At 54.5% G+C, this 19,565-nt stretch overlaps 1 protein-coding gene across 1 annotated transcript; it reads left to right on the top strand.

Moving 5' to 3' along the window:
- OPN4 (opsin 4) lies at positions 4,276–19,533 on the top strand. Its single transcript, XM_001925749.4, is given in 11 exon segments — positions 4,276–6,827; positions 8,341–8,486; positions 9,582–9,715; positions 10,037–10,063; positions 10,066–10,239; positions 10,862–11,033; positions 11,457–11,621; positions 12,513–12,620; positions 13,471–13,651; positions 14,825–14,968; positions 16,890–19,533. Coding segments are annotated over 11 exon segments (1,434 nt in total). The 5' UTR covers positions 4,276–6,683; the 3' UTR covers positions 16,929–19,533.

Genomic DNA, 19,565 nt, shown 5'->3' on the forward strand with positions numbered 1-19,565 from the left:
CCTGGCCTCGCTCAGTGGGTTAAGGATCCAGCGTTGTGGCGAGCTGTGGTGTAGATTGCAGATGCGGTTCAGATCTGGCATTGTTGTGGCTGTGGTGTAGGCCAGCGGCAGCTATAGCTCCAACTCGACCCCTAGCCTGGGAAACTCCATATGCCACAGGTGTGGCCCTAAAGAGAGAAAAAATAAATAAAATAAAATTATGATCATGATTAAAAAATATATTACATGCAGTTTTGTCCATGTTCATAAAGAAGGGATCCTAAATTTTAGCTAGAGGTACTGCAAACAATGGTATCATTTTTCTCACTCAGGTTCATGGATGCCCTCAACTCTAACCACAGACCCTGGACTAAGAATGCTTCCTGCCTCTTCTGCCTGGCTTCCTACCTCATAGCTTCTGCTTATCATACCTCTTGCCACCAGGCTCCTCTCCTGAGCTCCTCTGCCCCACAACATTAGGTACTAAACTGTTGTCACCATCCCTTTCCCCCATTTTTCAGGCACTTGGGCAGGCTGGTTGGGATCTGAATCCAGGCCTTGCCCTGAACAAAGCAGCAGTAATTGCAGAGCAGGTGGAGCAGAGGGCCAAGGCAAGTGGAAGGTGCAGGGTAGGGCTCACCTGTGTGTCCAGGTGTGTGCATGGATGGCCCTGGCATAAAGATGTGGGTCAATGCCTACCACTTTGTGTTTGGCAGTGTTTTGAAAAATCCCAGTGCTTAGGCCACAACCTAGGCCAACTAAACCGGAGGCTCTGGGGTTCAGCTCCTGGTGTCATAACTTTTTATTTTTGACCATACCCAAGGTATAGTGGAAGTTCCCAGGCTGTCATATATCAAAGAGGGTACCTTTCTCCCTTCTCCTCTCCCTCAGACAAATGCTTCACTTCATTGAGAACAGCTAAGGAACATGGTTAGGAACCAGCTAGAACTGGAGATCCCGTCGTGGCTCAGTGGAAAGGAATCTAGCATCCACAAGGATGTCAGTTCGACCTCTGGCCTTGCTCAGTGGGTTAAGGATCCGGTGTTTCCATGAGCTATGGTGTAGGTCATAGATGCAGCTTGGTTCTGAGGTTGCTGTGGCTGTGGGGTAGGCAAGTGGCTGCAGCTCTGATTCGACCCCTAGCCTGGGAACCTCCATATGTGGCATATGCAGCCCTAAAAAAAAAAAAAAAAATTAGTTAACATTTTGAGGAAGAAAGTTTTCTCCCACTGCTCCAGTATGTCATAAAAAGGTAAGAAAAATGTATACAATAACCCTTAGGGTAGATCGAGCCTCTCTATGTGCCCTAGTTAGGGTGCTCCATGTGCCAGCTAGGAAATGTCAAAAGCTCTGAGTGAATTTTATGTTGTTGTTGTTTTTTTAAATTGAGATACATTTGACATATAGCATTATTTCCAGGTACACAACATAATGATTCAGTATTTGTGTATATTGCAAAATGATCAGCACTATAAGTCAAGTTAACATCCATTACCACACAATTACAATAGTTTTTTTCCTGTGATGAGAACTTTTAAGATCCAGTTTCTTAGCAACTTTCAAATACACAACACAGTATGATTAACCATGCTGAACTACATCTCAGGACCTAGTTATTTTATAACTGTAAGTTTGTATTTTCTGACTACCTTCACCCACCCTAAATTGCATTTTTTAAGTCCGGTAGCAAGTTCCTGCTGGGTGTGCCCAAGGTATATAAAAATACAGGACCGCCTACTTGAGGGGGTTTTTCACACCTACATGCTCCTCAAGGGTATGTAATCAGTTCTCTAGTTAAAAGTTTGTTCTTTCTGCCTATTCATGTTTTCCTTGACTTTTTGTTTCCTAAGTCCTCTGCCACACCTATTAACTGGCCTTGACTCCCTTAAAAGAAGGCTCTAGCCAAGGCGGGGAGGGGCATTTTCTGAAGTGTGACCGTATTACACAGCAGGCACTCCCAGGGCAGCTCCTGTGACTGTTGCCAGCAAAAGATGTGGCACACTGCTGTAGGGTTTTTTTGCAGGTGGGGGTGGGGGTGGGGGGTTGTTCATTTTTCTTTTTTGGCTGCCCCATGGCATATGGAGTTCCTGAGCCAGGGATCAGATCCCAGCTGCAGTTGCAACCCACACCGTAGCAGTGTCACTGCCAGATCCTTAATCCACTGTGTTGGACAGGGGCTCGGACCTGAGTCCCAGTGCTCCCAAGACATCCCTGATGATCCTGTTGAGCCTCAGCAGGAACTCCACTGCTGTAGTTTTTTGATGAGTGCATAGCACTTGGATGGGTACGAAGTTGAAGACCCCTGGGCTGGACCCACTGAGACAACCCGCATGGCCCAGGTAGAAATGGCACAGGGGACAGCTCTGAGGGCCCTGGGTCAGGACCCCAGGGTAGGAATGTGAGCACCAAGAGGTATCAAGCCCAGGAGCCACCACAGGTGTTCCTGGGGGGACAGAAAACAGTCCCACAGCGCTGTGTAGACCCTGCCCTGTGGCTCCCCCCACCTGCCCCCCTATAGTTAGCATAAGCTGCATAGGAGAGAGCTCTGTTGGGAGCACCCCAGAAAAGGAGTAAGGTAGAAAGAGCAACAGAGAGAGATATTAGCAGGACCCCTGGGCCAGTTGACTAGTTCCTGAAGGGCAGATGCACAGCAGAAAAAGCAAGGATTTTCTGAGTTTCTGCATTTACTGCCCTTCCTCAGGCCATGGGAAGGAGGGAGGGCCCTATCCCGACAGTATTTGCCTGGAACCCAACAGGTTCCAGGTGAGCGTGGGTCCAGGTGAGCTGCTGGCCAGGTGCTTATAGGAATATGTTCATGAAGACATTTAATATCCCCCTGGCAACAGTTCCAGGGAGTTTCCCAGGAGTCTCTGGGTAACCAGATAGCTCTGGCCAGCCCCAGGTGGAGGAAACTGATCCCCAGGAATGGATAGGATGGGAATCGCATTATAGTGCTACCTGTGAGACCAGGCTGGAGGGCAGAGAGATTTGCCTCCTCAGATGCTGGGTGCTGCAGCCAGAAATACAGAAACGCAGGGACTATGGACTTTCCTTCCAAGGGCTTTCAGGACTTCTCTGCAAAGGATAGGAATTCTGGGGCTCAGAAGACCTGTACGTGACATTCAGCACTGGGAGTGCTTGTGGACAGTGTGCATGACGCTGGTTGATTCAAGTCCCCCAACAAGTAAGGTTATGGGTCTGCTGAGGGCCACTGCTGAGATGCTTCTAACTCTTGCCTGATTTAATATCACACATCATCTCCTGCCTCCCTGGCTCCCCAGCTGTGCAGATGCCCAGGACTTCTCTGCCACCCCAGGGCGGCTCTTAGCCCTCCCCCTCCCTAAGCCCTCAGCACTCCCCAGTGGGTGAGTGGCCTGGAAAGCTTTTCCCACTTCCAGACATACCGGCAAAGCGTGAAGAGCAGGCAGCAAGTCAGTGCAGAGCTGTGGGGAAGGGCTCCAAGTACTGCAAGGCACACTCAGTACATTCAGATCTCCCTGGCATGGCTAGTGGGCTGGGGGAATGGGTAATGGGTAAGCAGAAGAGTGGCCTGGGATGGTCCATGGGAGCCATGGAAATTGGCCAGGTAGAGAGCTGGCTCTACTGCTCACCCAGGGCATGAGCTATTTCTCCATGGGGTGGGGCGAGAAAATCAAGAACACTTGAACTGGGTGGACTAGGAGGACTAACCTCCTGGCCAGGAGAGGGGGTGGAGGGGACCCAGCAGTATCTATTGGCTACAATGGCAGGTGGGGGTGACTAGGAGGGATGATAAGTGTGTGCTCCATGATCCTTTTCTGCTCTGCTTTCTGAAGGAGGAAACCACTTCTCTCAAAGACTCCTACCTCTGACTCCCAGGTAGGTTCTGTCACTGTGGGGCACCTGAAAAGGATGGGAGATCAGAGAGCAGAGTGGTGGGCATTCACAGTCTGTGTTCTGATCACCGTGGCACCTCTTCTGGTAGCTGTGTCCCCACCAAGGCTCCTGATCCAACCTCCAGCACCCTTCCTCTGTGGTACCCTGCCAGACAGCCCCAGCCTCTGCAATCCCACCTTCCTCCTGCCTAGGTTGCTCTAGTGTGTCCTGCTGTTGGTCATCTCTGGATGCTTCAGTGTCCCTTCAGATTGGCTCCCAGCACCTGTCGCCAGTCCCTAAGCCCTCTGGAAAGTCTAGGTCAGCATCTTTCCCATTTAACATGTGGATCACCTGATTCAGCAGGTGTGGACATTTAACAAGCTCCAGATGATACTGATGTGATGCGTCCTCGGACCACACTTTGAGAAGCAAGGACTGGGGAGATTTTTATTTTATTAAAACAATGTGCCAGGCACTCTGCTGGGCAACAGGTCACAACAGGGAGGAAAATATCCCTGCTTGCAGTCCAGAGAGGGAGACAGATGCAATCAGAAGATCACTATAAATGACACCATCAGTTAAGTGCTCCAAGGGATAAGCAGGAGGCTGTGAACAGTTTGGTCCTCAGGTTGGCTTCCTTGACACCTTAATGATGTGTTTGAGCTGCAACCCAGAGAAGGGGCGGGAGGAAGGTTCCAGAGTAGTGCATGAGCAGGGGCTAGGTGACCATGGGATGGTGTGCAGTATGTGGTCTGAGAGGTGGCCAGTCTGGCCAGAGCATGACTCCCCGCCAGGTAGGCCCAGAAGCTCAGGTCCCCAGCACCAAGCTGGCTCCTTTTCACCCAGCAGGAGGGTCTGCACCTGAACTTGACTGCCCCTGCAATTAGACCACACTGCTTGAATCCGACTTCCAGTAAGGTCTCCAGGTGCTGGCAGCTGGCACTCTCAGACACCTCCCTGCTTGGCTGGCAGCTGCATGCAGACTGCCTGGCGCCTGAGCTTGGCTGTTCATTCCTGAAATAGGGCTGCTGTGGAGCATGCATTCGAAAGGGGGAGTAGCAGGGGTTGCAGGTCTCTGTTGGGGGAACACAGAGCCCTGTGAGGGCAACCTGGCCCATGAGGGCAACACAGACACTAAGCGAGGGATAGCATGCCTCTTCTGCTGACCCCTGGTAGTTTAGTTTCCCCAAAAAACCTACTTCTTATCTCTCTATACTTGGTGACATTGTATTTTCCTTACCCATTGACACATCCAGGCTTTGTTTATGGCTTAAGAGCAACAGAAGCCATCAAAGGGTTAAGCATGGGGTTATCTGACTGGATCTGTGCTTCCAAATGCCTTTAGGGCTGCAGCATGAAGAAAGGGCTGTAAGGAGAGGGGCAGCAGAAAGGGAGAGACTGTGGAGAGGGGAGCTGGGTGTGGCAGCCCTGCTATCAGCTCAGGGGTGTCTGGGGCCACAGAAACACCAGGAACCAGCAGCTGTCACTGAGCGCTGAGGTGACCCTATCCTCAGCACTGGGAGAGGAAGGATGCCAGGCTGGCCTCAGAGGGCATGGGCCCTGGTCAGGATGGAAACAGGGAGGACTTAGAGCATGTGTCCCTGCACTGAGCTTCTTCCCCAGGTACCCCTTCACCCACTACCCACAATGAGCCTTGAGAGCCAGAGATCTGCAAAGGAGGGGCCTCAGAAGGATGTGCACCTGAGGCTCATGCTGGCGCCCACCAGGAAGCACAGCATCTCCCTCTGAGTATGGGTGCTCCAGCCCCCACAGCCTGAATCTGCGGCTATAAGAGAACTGTTTATCAAGACTCGGGGACATGGAAGAGGCGCTGGTATATCCCTCCACTCCACTCCTCAAATCTCAGTGCTGTGCCTCAGGACATGACACCCGCAGAGGACATTCCCGGAAGCTGAGCAGCCCCCCTTGGAAATGGTGTGTACAGCCTCCACCTCTCCAGCTCTGGGGCTCTCATTTCTGCTCCTACAGCCTCCTCCAAGAGGTAGGTGTGGCCTGGAGTCCCCTCTACCTCTGATATTTACCTCAGGCTAGGCCTGGGTGAGCTCCCAGGTCTTTACCAGCTTTGTGTGTGTATTTTTTCATCTTTATATTTCAGTAAGAAAAGTTTATGATCAAAAACAAACAAAAAATGCCTTGTGATCTGATCTCCCCCTGACTGGCCTACATGCTGGGGAATCCTCTGAGTCTTCCATCTGTGCCACAGGGTGACCAGCCTCGATTTCATATAGGAGGGCTGTGAAGGTGTGATGGGTCATGTGGGCAGACATGAAGGTAAGATGCTCCGTGGAAAAGCTGGGTCTGGGCTCTGCAGATAGTCCTGGGGGCTCTCGGGGAGCAGTAGAGGCTGTCCTTCATGAGCTTGGGAAAGAAAGAGGGCCTGGTCAGACAGGAGGACAAAGTCCAGAAGCCCGAACCCAGCAAGCTCCCCGAAATATACACATACACACACACACCCATATTCACTGGCACGCACACACACACACTCACATACACACACACACACACACATTCACACATGCCTGCCGCCATCATCAGGGACCTGTGCCTAAGGGAGCCGGAGGTGCTGAGTGACTGGGCATGTGCACTCCCAGCTCTCCTACTTAAAGCTGGGAACAGCCCCTTTGACTGTTGAGTCACCATAACTGTGACACTCTCTACTTTGTGCTTCACTGGACACAGAGAAGCCATCGGCCCTAAGAACAGGCCGGGTCCACGCCAGACACAGGAGCAGGCATCCAGTGGACCAGGAAGGAATGCTGAGGATGGAGGAAAGCTGCTCCTGCCCTTAAATTCTCTGTGGGCTTGAGAAAGGACCATCCCACCTCAGGATGAACCCTCCTTCACGGCCAAGTGCCCCGCCAGACCCAGCCCTGGAGTCTAGCTGCATGGCCACTCCAGCCTCCCCCAGCAGATGGGACAGCTCCCAGAGCAGCACCTCCAGCTTGGGCCACCCTCTGCCCATCAGCCCCACGGTAAGCCTGGGGTGGGTGTGTGCATGCAGAGCCTTCCCTCCCCCATCCGGGTGCCCTTCCTGGTGCCTTGACAGAGAGGTAGAAAAGGCCAGAGCTCTGCTGTGGGAACTTGGACATGTTTCTGGACTTCTCTGAACTGTCCTACACCAGGAAACCAATAGAGGAGAGAGTGGCAAGTTTTTATTCCCCATGAAGAGCATTTGAGCAAGAGCCAGGCCAGCCCTGTGGATCAAAGGGCTGGAATGGCCCACGCCCGCCCTTAGCTGCATCCACTTATTTCTGAGAGTGGTAGGACACCCTGCCCCCAGCTCAGAGCCTTCCAGAGAGGAAGGCATACCCTGGGCCTCTGGATTTGTTCAGCTCAGAGTGAGGTGTTAGGTACTTTCTGCTGCCTCTATCATCTAAGCCAGGGCCCTGGGGTATATCCCAAGAACTCCATCATTAACTGGGAGGGATGAGGGTACCCTCAGGACTATGGGGTGCTGGCCTAGGTTGTAGACAGGATGGGAAGTTTCTAGTAGCTATAGGAGCCAGGGAAAGACAAAAACTAAATCACTTCTTTCCCTGGAGAGCAACTGGGACGGGAGAGGGGTCTTTAAAGCCTTTGTATTGGCCTCATAGGATCATGACCTCCTTGCAGTGACTTGGGAGGCCTGAGTTTTCCTTTTATCTTATTTTTTTATTTTTTAAATTTTTTCGTCTTTTTGTCTTTTCTAGGGCCGCTTCCCACGGCATATGGAGGTTCCCAGGCTAGGGGTCTAATCGGAGCTGTAGATGCCTGCCTACACCACAGCCACAGCAACATGGAATCCGAGCTGCGTCTGTGACCTACACCACAGCTCATGGCAACGCCGGATCCTTAACCCACTGAGCAAGGCCAGGCATTGAACCCGCAACCTCATGGTTCCTAGTCGTTAATCACTGTGCCATGACAGGAACTCCCTGAGTTTTCCTTTTAAAAGACAATTCTTTCTTTCACTCTCATGCCAGGTGTCAAGATCAGCCCTAGCCAGTCATACAGTGGGAGAATACAACCTCCTTTGAGGCTCAGGAGGGTAGGGACTCCTGAGGAGAGGGGCTCCACTCTGCTCCACCTCCCCAGAGTTCAAGGGGACTATAACACCACTGCTGACTATCTCAGACACTGCAGATGTGGCCCACATAGCAGAGAGAAACCCACCCAGGACACAGCTCTGCCTCTCCCCAAGGAAAAACAGAGATACTCCAGCCATGCCCCTGCTTATCAAATATGTGTCTGTCTGTACTATCAGCCTCCAACAGGTGATCTGAGTGCACTCCCAGGAACCTCGTGCCTCTGTGCCATGGTATAGGAGCTTGGGCTCAACTTTAGGGAGACCTGTGTTTCCATTCCAACTCCGTCACTTGCCAGTTGTATGGGCAAGTGTCTTTGCCACCCTGAGCCTGTGCCACTGGAAAACCTAACCCTTCCTTCTCAAGACTATTTGAAAGTGACACGATCACGTGATGCCCTTGTTTCTCTGTCTCTTCACAGGCAGCCAGGGTTCGGGCTGCTGCCTGGGTCCCCTTCCCCACGGTTGATGTTCCAGATCATGCCCACTACACTCTGGGCACAGTGATCCTGCTGGTGGGGCTGACAGGGATGCTGGGAAATCTGACGGTCATCTATACCTTCTGCAGGTGCCTGGTTGACAGGGTGGGAGGCCTGGGCATGCACTGAGAGCAGCCAGCCATGCAGAGATAGGGCAGAATGCAGGGCAGGAATTTTGGTGCCAGCTCTGCCAGGGAACGTTAAGCCTTGGAGGGGAGGTTGGAGCCAACTCTCTCAGGCTCAGGCCTCCATCTTCAAACTCAGGGATGGGGCCAAAAAGTAGCTCCGGGAAGCTTGAGTGGCACAATCAACTGGGCCCCAGGCACACCCTCTGAGTAGGACAGGTGTCCCTACAACACACACATCTCTACCTATTCTGCTCTGCTCTCAGCTCACCCCCGCTATCACCTGCCCCAGTGGGCATCCTTCCTCTGCCTCAAAGAGCAGCCCTGGTACCAGGGTCCTGAGTCTTCAAGCCCTTCAGCAATCAGCCCTGGCCACTACCCCCTGGCTTTTGTCCCTACCTTCCCTATTTGCAGACTGAATGGCTTAGACAGGCTCTATCACCTATTAGCTGAAATGACTTTAGGCAAGTTATCCTCTTTTAGTCTACTTTCTTGTCTACAAAATGGAGTTGTGATTTACTTCATGGAATCAATGTGGTGATTAAGTAAATTTTTGTATGTGCAGAGCCCAGCAAATGAGTGAATCTTGGCTCCTTACTGAGTCTTGAGATCTGGAGCAAGCCACTTCTCGGGTGGGAGCCTCAGTATTCTTATCTGGAAAATGGGGGGTGGGGTGGAGGTAAACTGAAATGAGGTTTGTAAAAGTAGCTGGCCCTGGGGGCATCATCATCAGTTTCTCTCCAGATTTCTATACACGCCCGGGGGGGGGGGGGGAGGCGGTGAGGACTGCAGAGACACTGGGAGAAGAGGGACACGAGAGGCGAGAGTTGCTACCCTGAGGAGTCTCATCTCTCATCGCCAGGCTCCAGAGCTGTTTGGGTTGTACTTAACTGGGTAGCGGAATGGGTCTACGGTCCAGCAGCTCGTGCCTGTGCGCAGGTACCCGCAGGAGCACGGCCACGCATGCGTACATCTATGTGCACACGCGCATGCGTGCCTCTCTATTTGAGAGAGACTCCCCAACCGAAGAACCGCCTGACAGCTTCTGGCCCCTCACAGGAGCAGAGGCCTCAGGACACCTGCCAACATGTTCATTATCAACCTCGCGGTCAGCGACTTCCTCATGTCCTTCACCCAAGCCCCTGTCTTCTTCGCCAGCAGCCTTTATAAGCAGTGGCTCTTTGGAGAGGCAGGTAGACACCTGGGACTCCCTTTTGCTTGGGGGGAGGAGGAGGAGTGGGCAGGAGATATCCCCAGTGGAGGGTTGCCCGGATGAGAAGGTGATGTGCTTCTCCTAGACCAAGAGTGGGTAGCCACCTTTAGTCCCATGAGTTAGCAAGAGGCTTCCACCAGCCTTGATTATATGTGGGAAGTAGGCAGGGTGGGGTGGAGCGTAGGCCTGCTTTTCTTAAAGGTAGGGCAGGAGCTGAGTCCGCAATCCCCAGACCCTCCATCTCCTGGGGTATCTGATGGGCTCACTGCCAAGGACTGAGGTCAGGGAGCTGTGCCCACAGGCTGTGAATTCTATGCCTTCTGTGGAGCTGTTTTGGCATCACCTCCATGATTACCCTGACGGCCATCGCCCTGGACCGCTACCTGGTGATCACGCACCCACTGGCCACTGTTGGGATGGTGTCCAAGAGGCGGGCGGCGCTTGTTCTGCTTGGCGTCTGGCTCTATGCCCTCGCTTGGAGTCTACCGCCCTTCTTTGGCTGGAGTAAGTGGGCTTGGGGAATCCGGTGGGAAATAGGCTGGGATACGTTCAAGTGGCAGATAGGTGGGCTTTGATCGACCAGCTGGCAGGAGGCGCCAAGAGACTGCTTAAGCCTCAAAGCAAATGGGCATTCCAAACTGAGGCTGTACCATCAACCATCAGAGAATAACCTGGGCTCCTATTCCAAATACAGAGGGGAAGGCCACATGATTCCTGCCTGGCGGAAAGAGACAGGTGCATCTGATGCTGAGATTGCATTGAGTCAGACAGGCAGGGGTTGGGGTGTGAGGCCTCAGCAGGGTAGGAGGGTTAGCAGCAAGGTACCCATTCTTCTTGGGGGCAGGACCAGGAAGCTGGCTGAAGTTTGGGGGAGTAAGATCCTGGGGCCATAGTGAGGTCTCTTCCAAACTGGCAAGATTGGGTAGCAGAGGACTTCCCAGCTGTTTCCTGCTAGAACCAGTTTGGGAAGCTCCCCTCCACATGCCCCAGCTTCTCCACTTTACAGGGCAGGCCTGGGCCTGGGGCCAATGTTTGAGAATCTCAGACCCCACACCCAAAGCCCTGCTGGAGGAGGGGCCTGAGTCAATGCTGCCCTGAAGGCTGAGCACCTGCCCTTGCTTCCCAGGTGCCTATGTGCCCGAGGGGCTGCTGACCTCTTGCTCCTGGGACTACGTGAGCTTCACACCGAAGGTCCGTGCCTACACCATGCTGCTTTTCTGCTTTGTGTTCCTCCTTCCCCTGCTTGTCATCATCTACAGCTATATCTTCATCTTCAAGGCCATCCGGGAGACAGGCCAGTAAGAGTTGGGCATGAAGGAGGGGGTAGATGGGAGGGGGGCTATTCCTCTTTGCCAAGGCTGCCTGTGGCCCCCAGGGTGCTAACAGCCCCAGATGGGCAAAGACTAGCTGAGCACATGTGTTTATGGGGAGGGGGACCTACAGAACAGTACAACCTGGGTGCTTAGAAAACCCTCAGGAAACAGGGTTGTCTGAAGAGGGAGCCTTCAGTCTCAGTCAAGGGGTCTGGAGCAGAGAAGACACCACAGGTAGAACCACAAGGAGACAGCTTAGGCTGGATATAATGGAGAACTTTCTGGGAGTTAGGGCTACCTGCACTGGAAGGGATGCAGGTAGCCCTGAAAGCTCCCTGAAGTTAGCCGTGACCCAGGCACTCACTGCTACCTGAGTGGGGCCAGACCCAGACTCTGTATGCTTCCTAGAGCTCTCCAGACTTTTGGGGCCTGCGAGCGTCGCGGCAAGTGCCCCCGGCAACGGCAGCGGCTGCAGAACGAGTGGAAAATGGCCAAGATCGAGCTTCTGGTCATCCTTCTCTTTGTGCTCTCCTGGGCTCCCTACTCCACTGTGGCTTTAATGGGCTTTGCTGGGTGAGCAGTGACTAAGGGGCTGGGCAGGGACTGAAAGGGCGGGAGAGGGGTAAGGGGACCCTGGGTCAGCTATCTTCTACCCTAGGTTCAGCCCCACAGCCTTATTCTCCCCGCTGCTGTGAGATGCTTCATGGAGGCACTAGGAAACATGCTGGGGGAGTTCTGGGCCACACTGAATTTGGCTTGAGGGCCTACAAGGACTACCAGGTCCTGCCAGACCCTTTGGGAGTAAGCAGCTCTCCCGGAGGTTTGGTTTCTCTTCCCCTGGGCGGTAGGCACACAGCCAGGGGAGCTACTCATCTCCCACCCTCTAGTTCTTTGCCACTAGAGTCTGGGGACCTTGACATCTGTAGCAGCATGGATGTCGGCACTTGAAACAGTGAGAACTATGAGTCTTTACACTTTGAGACAGTGACTATGAGTCTTTGCAGGTTAGTGGCTATGAGACTTTCCTCCTGCACAGGAACAGCCTGGTTCTCTCTTGGGCCCTCCTGTGATGTTGCTCTCAGAGAGCCAGGGGGGCAGCAGGCATCAGGGTCTGGTGGGCATGGGAAGAACTGGGCAGAGGGCCAGAGTCATCGGGGGTGGGGAAGGTTTATTGCCAGCAGCACAGGCTCCAAGGGACAGTGGGACCTGGTGAAACCCTGCAACCCAGGACATTTTCTCAGTGCCCCTCCCTCAACTGCTCTCTGGGTACCCGCTCATCGCAGATGAGAATTTTTCCTGGCATTGCAGTCCCTCCCCTGGGGATGACTTGGTCGTGCTGGTTTGGACCAGGCTGGGCTGTGCACTGACAGGCTTGGTTGGCCTAGAGGAAGAAGGTTCCTGAGAGGTCAAATGGGCTGTGGAGTCTCTGGTAGGGGCAGGGGGACCTCAGCTTCTCTGTTCTAGGTATGGACATGTCCTGACGCCCTACGTGAACTCAGTGCCAGCTGTCATCGCCAAGGCCTCTGCCATCTACAACCCCATCATTTATGCCATCACCCATCCCAAGTACAGGTGTGGCCCTTCTCCAGGACCCAGCCCCAGATCCCCAGGTCCACGCTTGTGGGCAGAGAGGGCCTGGGCTTATAAATGGGGGCAGAGGCTAGCCATCTTTCCTGTCTCTTATGTATGCATTGGGTGGGGAACTCTGGCAGCTGAGAGTAGCTAGTGACACTGGGTGGGGTCAGGAACTGGTGTGACCCTCTCTACTGCTCCAGCTCCTAGGGGCCTCAGCTTGGAGGGATATCAGAGCCCCTGAGCATTTCCAGTCCTAACTGGAGGATTTTCAGAGCTAAGGCCAAAAGGCAGCCAGGATGGCTGATCAGCAGTGCTGTCTACTCCCAAGAGAGGCCCCCAGACAGTGACAGCCTGAAGAGATCACAGCGGGGAGAGCTTTGCTTTACTTCAGGGGGCCTGACAGAGGCCTCCGGGGTTCTGGTGCAGAGCTCTCTCTCTGCTAATAGAATCCCAGCATGGCTGGCCTCTTCCACGAGGGGGCCTTCAGTGCTTCCTTTTGCCTGGTGGTGTCAGTAACTTACCACCCTGTTGAGGCCAGCGGCAGCTTTAGCCCATCCAGCTCAGAGGCGGCTCAGGAGCATTCCTGGTCCCCATTTGCAGAGATGTGACTTGGGCCAGCTGCTTGAGGGCTGAAGCCCAGCATCTAGCTTAACCCGCCACCCTAAGGCTCTCACTCCATGCCCATGAACCCAGTGTCTATCTGTCCATCCTCATCACCCGTGTCTGAATACCCCCAATTCCCCAGTGGCTCTTTGTCCACTCCCATTAGCCTGGTATCAGTCTGTTCACCTACCTTTCATCTTGAGTCTGTCTGTCCATCCCTCAACCCAATGTGCTGTCTCTACAGAATGGCCATTGCCCAGCACCTGCCCTGCCTGGGAGTGCTGCTGGGTGTGTCAGGCCAGCGCACTGGCTTGTACACCAGTTACCGCTCCACCCACCGCTCCACACTGAGCAGCCAGGCCTCAGACCTCAGCTGGATCTCCGGACGGAGGCGCCAGGCGTCCCTGGGCTCTGAGAGTGAGGTGGTAAGGAGTCCAAGCCCTCACTGGCTGGCACCTCGCCATCCTTTCTTCAACCAAGCCAGCCTCAGGCCTCTGGGTGGGGCTTCCTCTGAGACTCAGGGACCCTTAGGAACCTGGGACCCTGGCAAGAAGAGCCCCTCACCACTTTTCCCATAGCCTTCCCACACATCATCCTATCTGACAGGCAGGGGTATTGGGGGCAGAGAGGAATGTTGGCCCAAGGTCACCCAGCAGCAGGGCCAGGACTGAACATGGGTCTTGTAACTCCAGGCTACCTCTTTCCATGCTGGCACTATCCCAGGGTCTTAGAACATCTGATTGAAAAGGCTAGCAATTCTGGCTCTAGATGGGCCTCTAGAGAGACAGGACCTGGCTCAGGGCCCTTTGTCCTTGGCATTAAGTCCCCTCCTCCTGGGGGCCTTGAGGAACTCACAGGATACAGTGGAAAGAGCGTTGGCCTGGAGTTGGGGGACCTGTGTTCAAGCCCAAGTTCATGTCCTTACTGTGTGAGCTTGGGCAGGTCACTCAGCCTCTCTGAGCCTCTGTGTCCTCCTCTAAAAGGGAAAAAAAAATCTCTACATCCAAGACTAGATAGGGTGCCCATGGATGGGTGCTGACCCCACAGTTTGGTCAGCCATGGGAGCTACGAGCCTGCAAGGTCCTACCTGGGGCCCAGGGCTATGATGCCCCCTGAGGTACCCAGGAGAATTCCCTGTGCTATGGCTCCTGTCTCCACCTCCTTCATCATTGTACCTACTACAGGGCCCACTGTGGGCCTCAGCAAGAGCTTCCACTGACCTCTTCCCACTGCCCCCATCCTTGGGGGTCTCAGTTGAGGAGCTGAAGGAGAAGCTATCAGAGGATCCATCCCTGAACCACTGTGGTGAAAAACATCAAGGAGTGAATCCTCACCATTAAGGGAGGCCTAGACTTTCATGCAGACGTACCCATCCCACATGCTTAAGAAAGCACACAAGCACCCTGCCCCAACACACGCAAACACACCCTAGCACATGCACTCACAGTTTGTAAGTTTGGTGACCAGCAACCCTGCAAACAGTATCATGGACCTCTCCCAGTGAAGTTTAGGAAAGGGGAAAGGCCTGGATAGGAGGGGACAGAAGCAGGACTACAGAATGTCCCCCTCCCTTCACAGTGACTCTCCCATCTCCCCAGGGCTGGACAGACACGGAGGCAACAGCTGCTTGGGGGGCTGCCCAGCAAGTGAGTAGATGGTCCCCCTGTGGTCAGGGCCTGGAGGACATGGAAGCCAAGACCTCTCTGGGGCGCCTGGGATGGGAAGCAGAGGCTCCCGGGAAGGTAACTGGGCTCCTCACCTGCCAGTCTTTAAAGGGGTGGGGACAAGGAGCAAGTAACCCAGGGAGTGTTCAGAAAAGGGGGACAGGCCCAGTGCCCTCTGGGAATCACCCCCTTCCTGCACCTTCCAGCTTTCCCTTGTCCCCGGGGGGGGGGGTCGTCTCTGTTACTCCATGATGTTCTAAGCAGGCCTGAGTGTGACTGCACCTGAGAGTGTATGTGATTGTGTGACCTTGACTGTGCATGTACATTGCAGGTGATGGTGGCTATACTGTGTTATGACAAATGTATGGCATGTGTGTAAGTGTGTGTGACCAAGTACTCAGCTCATGTTTTCTGTCCCTGTGATGCCACAGGGCATGGGACTGAGCGCGCCCCAATATGTCTGCTCTAAGCTTCATATGACCAAGTGTGGGTGGTATAGACCTCTCTGCGGTTGGAAGCTGGATGTACCTGGGGTGATGGGGGTGGTGGCAGTGCCCCAAGCAGTGTATGTGCTCGCTCTGAATGCCCTGAGATTAGGATGTCACCCAGAATACTTGTGGCTATTAAAAGAAGGCCAGCTGTCAGCCCAAGTGCCTATGGAATGGAATGTGGACGGCGATTAGTGAAGGCCATATTCTGGAATGCTGGAAATGCCCTATGCACAGGCCCCAAGGCTGCCCTTCCCCCTCAGCTGACAGCTCCCCACCTTGTACCATTCACACCCACACAACACCCCAACTCCCGGGCTCTCTTGGGCTTCTCCACCAAGCCCAAGACCAGAGGTACTTTCCTGCCTTTTCTTCCCCAAGTCTTCTCCCCTGCCTGTCCCAGAGAGGGGGAGCCCTGGGCTGTTCCCTACAGTCGTGGAGCCCCTGCCTCTTCTAGCATTCTCATCCCAGGGAGCCCACTCCCCAGATGTCCAGCCCCAGAGAGAACTCACTCCCCAGCCCTGAGCCAGGGTACTGTGCACGACCCAGAGGCCAGGGCAGAGATGGGCAGCATCCCCCAGGTTGCAGGGCAATGAAAAAAGGCACTCTGCCTCTCCTGGAGGGAATACCAGGCTGGGGCATTGGGCAGAGAGGGACAGCATATCAGCAGTCACCTAACACATGTGATAAGCACTGCCAACAAGGTATCAGCACACAGGGTGCTGAAAACAGAGGCACGTCACTGAGGGCTCCCAGGAAGGGGAAGGTAAAGCAGGGATTGCAAGGCAGGGTGCGGCCAGGGAGCAGGTATTAAGTGGTCCAGGCTGAGGAAACAACCTGTACAAACCCAGCAGGCACAGGTGAGCTCGCCATGTCCTGGAGCAGAATGTCTCTCCGTGACCCCAGGAGTAGCCAAGGACCCTGGGAGCTGGTGATGGGGATATAAAAGGAAGAGGGGCAGGAGGTGGTGGGAGCCATGGGGATACCCATCAAGTGTTGGCCTAAGATGTCCCTATGCATGACGTGGGGGACAGAGGACTTAGCGGGCACTGAGGTGGGCTTGGTCAGCTTGGCAGAGTGGCGCAGCCTCTGTGGTGGCTGGGGAAGGACAGGTTGGGTGGAAGGAGCTGGTAGAGATGAGAAGTCAGTAGGACAGGCAAAGAATGAGGCATTAAAGACAGCAGGGAGAGAAGGATGCGGGGCATGTGGAAGAGGAGAGCAGGGAAGTGGAGATTTGGATGGTGGGGATGAGGAGAGCTTAGTCTGGATCCCAGGAGTCCAAGAGCCTGGGGACACCCCAGAGGGATGTCCTGTAGGCACCCTTAGACATTGCAGTGTCATTGGTCCAGCCGCATTGCCTGGAGAAGGCCCATCCTCCAGCCAGGACAAAACCTGGCCCTTCCACGTAACCTGCTTTCACGATGCTGTGCCCCTAAACATGGGGAGTTTCCGGGAGACTACTTCCAAAAGGACACTCCTTGGGCCAAATGATGTCTGCTATTTGCTTTCAGACCAAGGGGCTGCTTCCCAGCCTGGACCCCAGGATGTAGGGTGCCCATTGGCTCTGCCTGTCTTCTGGGACACATCCAGCCCCTTCACATCCCCCTCGCACGCATAGACCAAGGATTACCCTGTGGACCTGTGAGCTTTGGAAATGGCCCTGTCACCCATGTGTGCTGGATTCACGGCCCCGTACAACAAAACTGCTCTGCAAAGTGATCTGCACTTACTTCTCAGCTCAACAGCCTGCTCCCTAGGCTCAGCCTGAAGAGTGGATGCTCAGGCCCTCCCACTGCCCGGAGTCATCCGCCTCTCCTCAAATTCTGAGTGCTGTGATTGTCCAAGCAATGACAATGGCGATGGCTCTGAGGGACACACCAGCTGTTGATGAGCTGCCTCTGCCCCTGGGCTAGGCATCTCACTGGTACAGGGAAGATAGCAACATGTCTCCCACAGCTGGCAATCAAAGCCAAACACAGACCTTCATGTACTGGAAACTGTTACTCACCTTTGGCTTCCCCCATGGTACTGTTTCCACCGTGGCCCACACTCTCGTGCACATGCGCTTTTTCGGACACACTGTCCCGTGTGTACATTCTCGCATGCACACCAAGCACGTGAGTGCACACACTACACCTGTGATTTGATCCAAATCAGTGGTCTAAGTTCATCCCAGGTCTCTGTGGCTTTGGCAGGGTATAGAAAAATAAAAAGCAAAAAAGGAAAATGAAAAGCAGAGAAGGTCTCCAGTAAGCATGATCTCTACCTATTGGTGCCATGATAGGAGGGAGACCCAGGGATGGGCCTCTGATGCCTGCAGCAGCCTCTCTTCCTGGTCTCTCTCTGTCCCCCACCTTATGCCTTTCATGCCTAAAACCCTCATCTCAAATTGCAAGGAGCAGAGTGAAGGAGGGACAAAGACCAGGCTTGCCCCCATCCCTGCTCCTCAATGAGCTCCTGCTATTGGGCAGCAGCTCACGCCCGTCTGGCCAGCGTGTACCAGCTGCTTTCTGGCTGGCTTCAGGTCTCCCAGGGGAGGCAGCTAGAGGGAGGCTGGCCTTCCCCTTTAAGAGCATCCTTCCCGCTACCCCTCCCTTTCCCCAGAGGCGACATCAGACATCAGGAGGGTGCCTGGGTCCAGAGAAAGAGCCTGCAGCTCCAGGTACAGCCTAGCCCCGGGGCGCCCCTTCCCTGTGCAGGATCATCTCCTCCCTTTCCCCACACTGGCCACGCCCTGCTACTGGGTCCTCTCCTATCTGGAGTACAGGTGTGTCCCAGGAGGAGGAAAGGGGATAAAGGGATGGATGGGATGGGGATAAAGGGGCAGAGGATAGAATGGGGGAGGTTGGGGTGCTGGCCATGAACTCTTGGCCTCCTGGGCAGGAAGGACAGCTACATAACAAAGGGCAGGGGAGGTGGTGAAGTGCAGAAAAGAACACAGGTCCTTCTCTGGCTATTGTCACTTGATATTTCTGTGACCTTGGGCACATAACCAAAAACCCCTGTGATGTGGGGATACTTTCTTGCCATGCATGTTGTATGTCCTAGGCCCAGAGCATGAGGTGGGCTACTGGCAGCTGGGAGATTGCTCACACCCAGGCCTGCACTGAGTCCTCAGGAGCCAGCTCAGGCCAGAGCCCTCCAGCAGGGCAGAGAATAGCCGGCCCAGCAGTCTTCCCTGAGCCTCAGTTTCCCCAGCAGGGAACCAGGGAGGGCCTTGATCTACCTCCAGACCACATGCAGTCTGAGGTCTCTTCTGAGGAAGGGCTTCTGGTCGTATCTTTGCCCAAAGACCACACTGGCAGGAATCCCAAGGGGCCCATCACACTGTCTCTGGGTTATGGGCTGAACACACCACACACACTTTCCCCTCCCTGCCCCTTCTGGCCCCTTGTCCCAGCAGCTGAGCAAATGGCCTCTCCTCCCCTCCTCCCTGCCCCCTGCCATTCTGGCGCAAAGGGCACCAGGGCCTGGCGTGCAACACTGGCAGCTGGAGCTTTCCATACTGCTGTCAAGTTTTCCAGAGCACAGATGAGACAGGAGAGCCAGGAATAACTGCTGGGCCCCAGAGGGTCTGGGGGTGTGGGCCTCCCCCAGACCTGCTTTCAGACCCTTTGCTGAGGATACAGGCAGGGCCCCCCGCTGCCAAGTTTAGGCATCACAGGGTGCCTGTAGCCACTGGGAGCCTGTTATCTGGCACAAGTTCCCATAGCAATGAGCTCAGGCTCCAGCATGGCCTGGGTCTACTACCTGTGTGACCTTGAGGAAGTCACTTAATCTCTCTGGACCCTGGTTCCTAGAGGATAAGTGGCAACCTCTTGGGATCTGAGGGGATAAGGGTGTGAGGGCCTCAGAGCTGGCATGGCCTTGCCTGAAGCTGAAGCTCTGTCCACACAAGCTAGAGGCTCAGCTTGGTCCTAGCCACCACCAGGGCTCCACCCTGGATAAGGGACAACTTCAGGGTCCTCACCAGGGAACACAGGGCAGCAAAGCCCTGGGTCACAAAGCCCCTGGCCTGGGAAGCTCATCCATGGTCTTCTAGGCAAGGGGCTAGGTACAGCTGGGTAGAGTCTGGGCTCTCCAGAGGGCGGAGGAAGCAAGAGGAAGAGGGCAGGGAGGCGAGAGCTTTATCCCTAACCCAGCCAGGCCCCTCTCCTGCCCTCTGGGGGCTGCCGAGTGCTGGACAC

The sequence above is a fragment of the Sus scrofa genome, chromosome 14 (assembly GCF_000003025.6).
Source record: "Sus scrofa isolate TJ Tabasco breed Duroc chromosome 14, Sscrofa11.1, whole genome shotgun sequence".
Lineage (NCBI taxonomy): Eukaryota > Metazoa > Chordata > Mammalia > Artiodactyla > Suidae > Sus > Sus scrofa.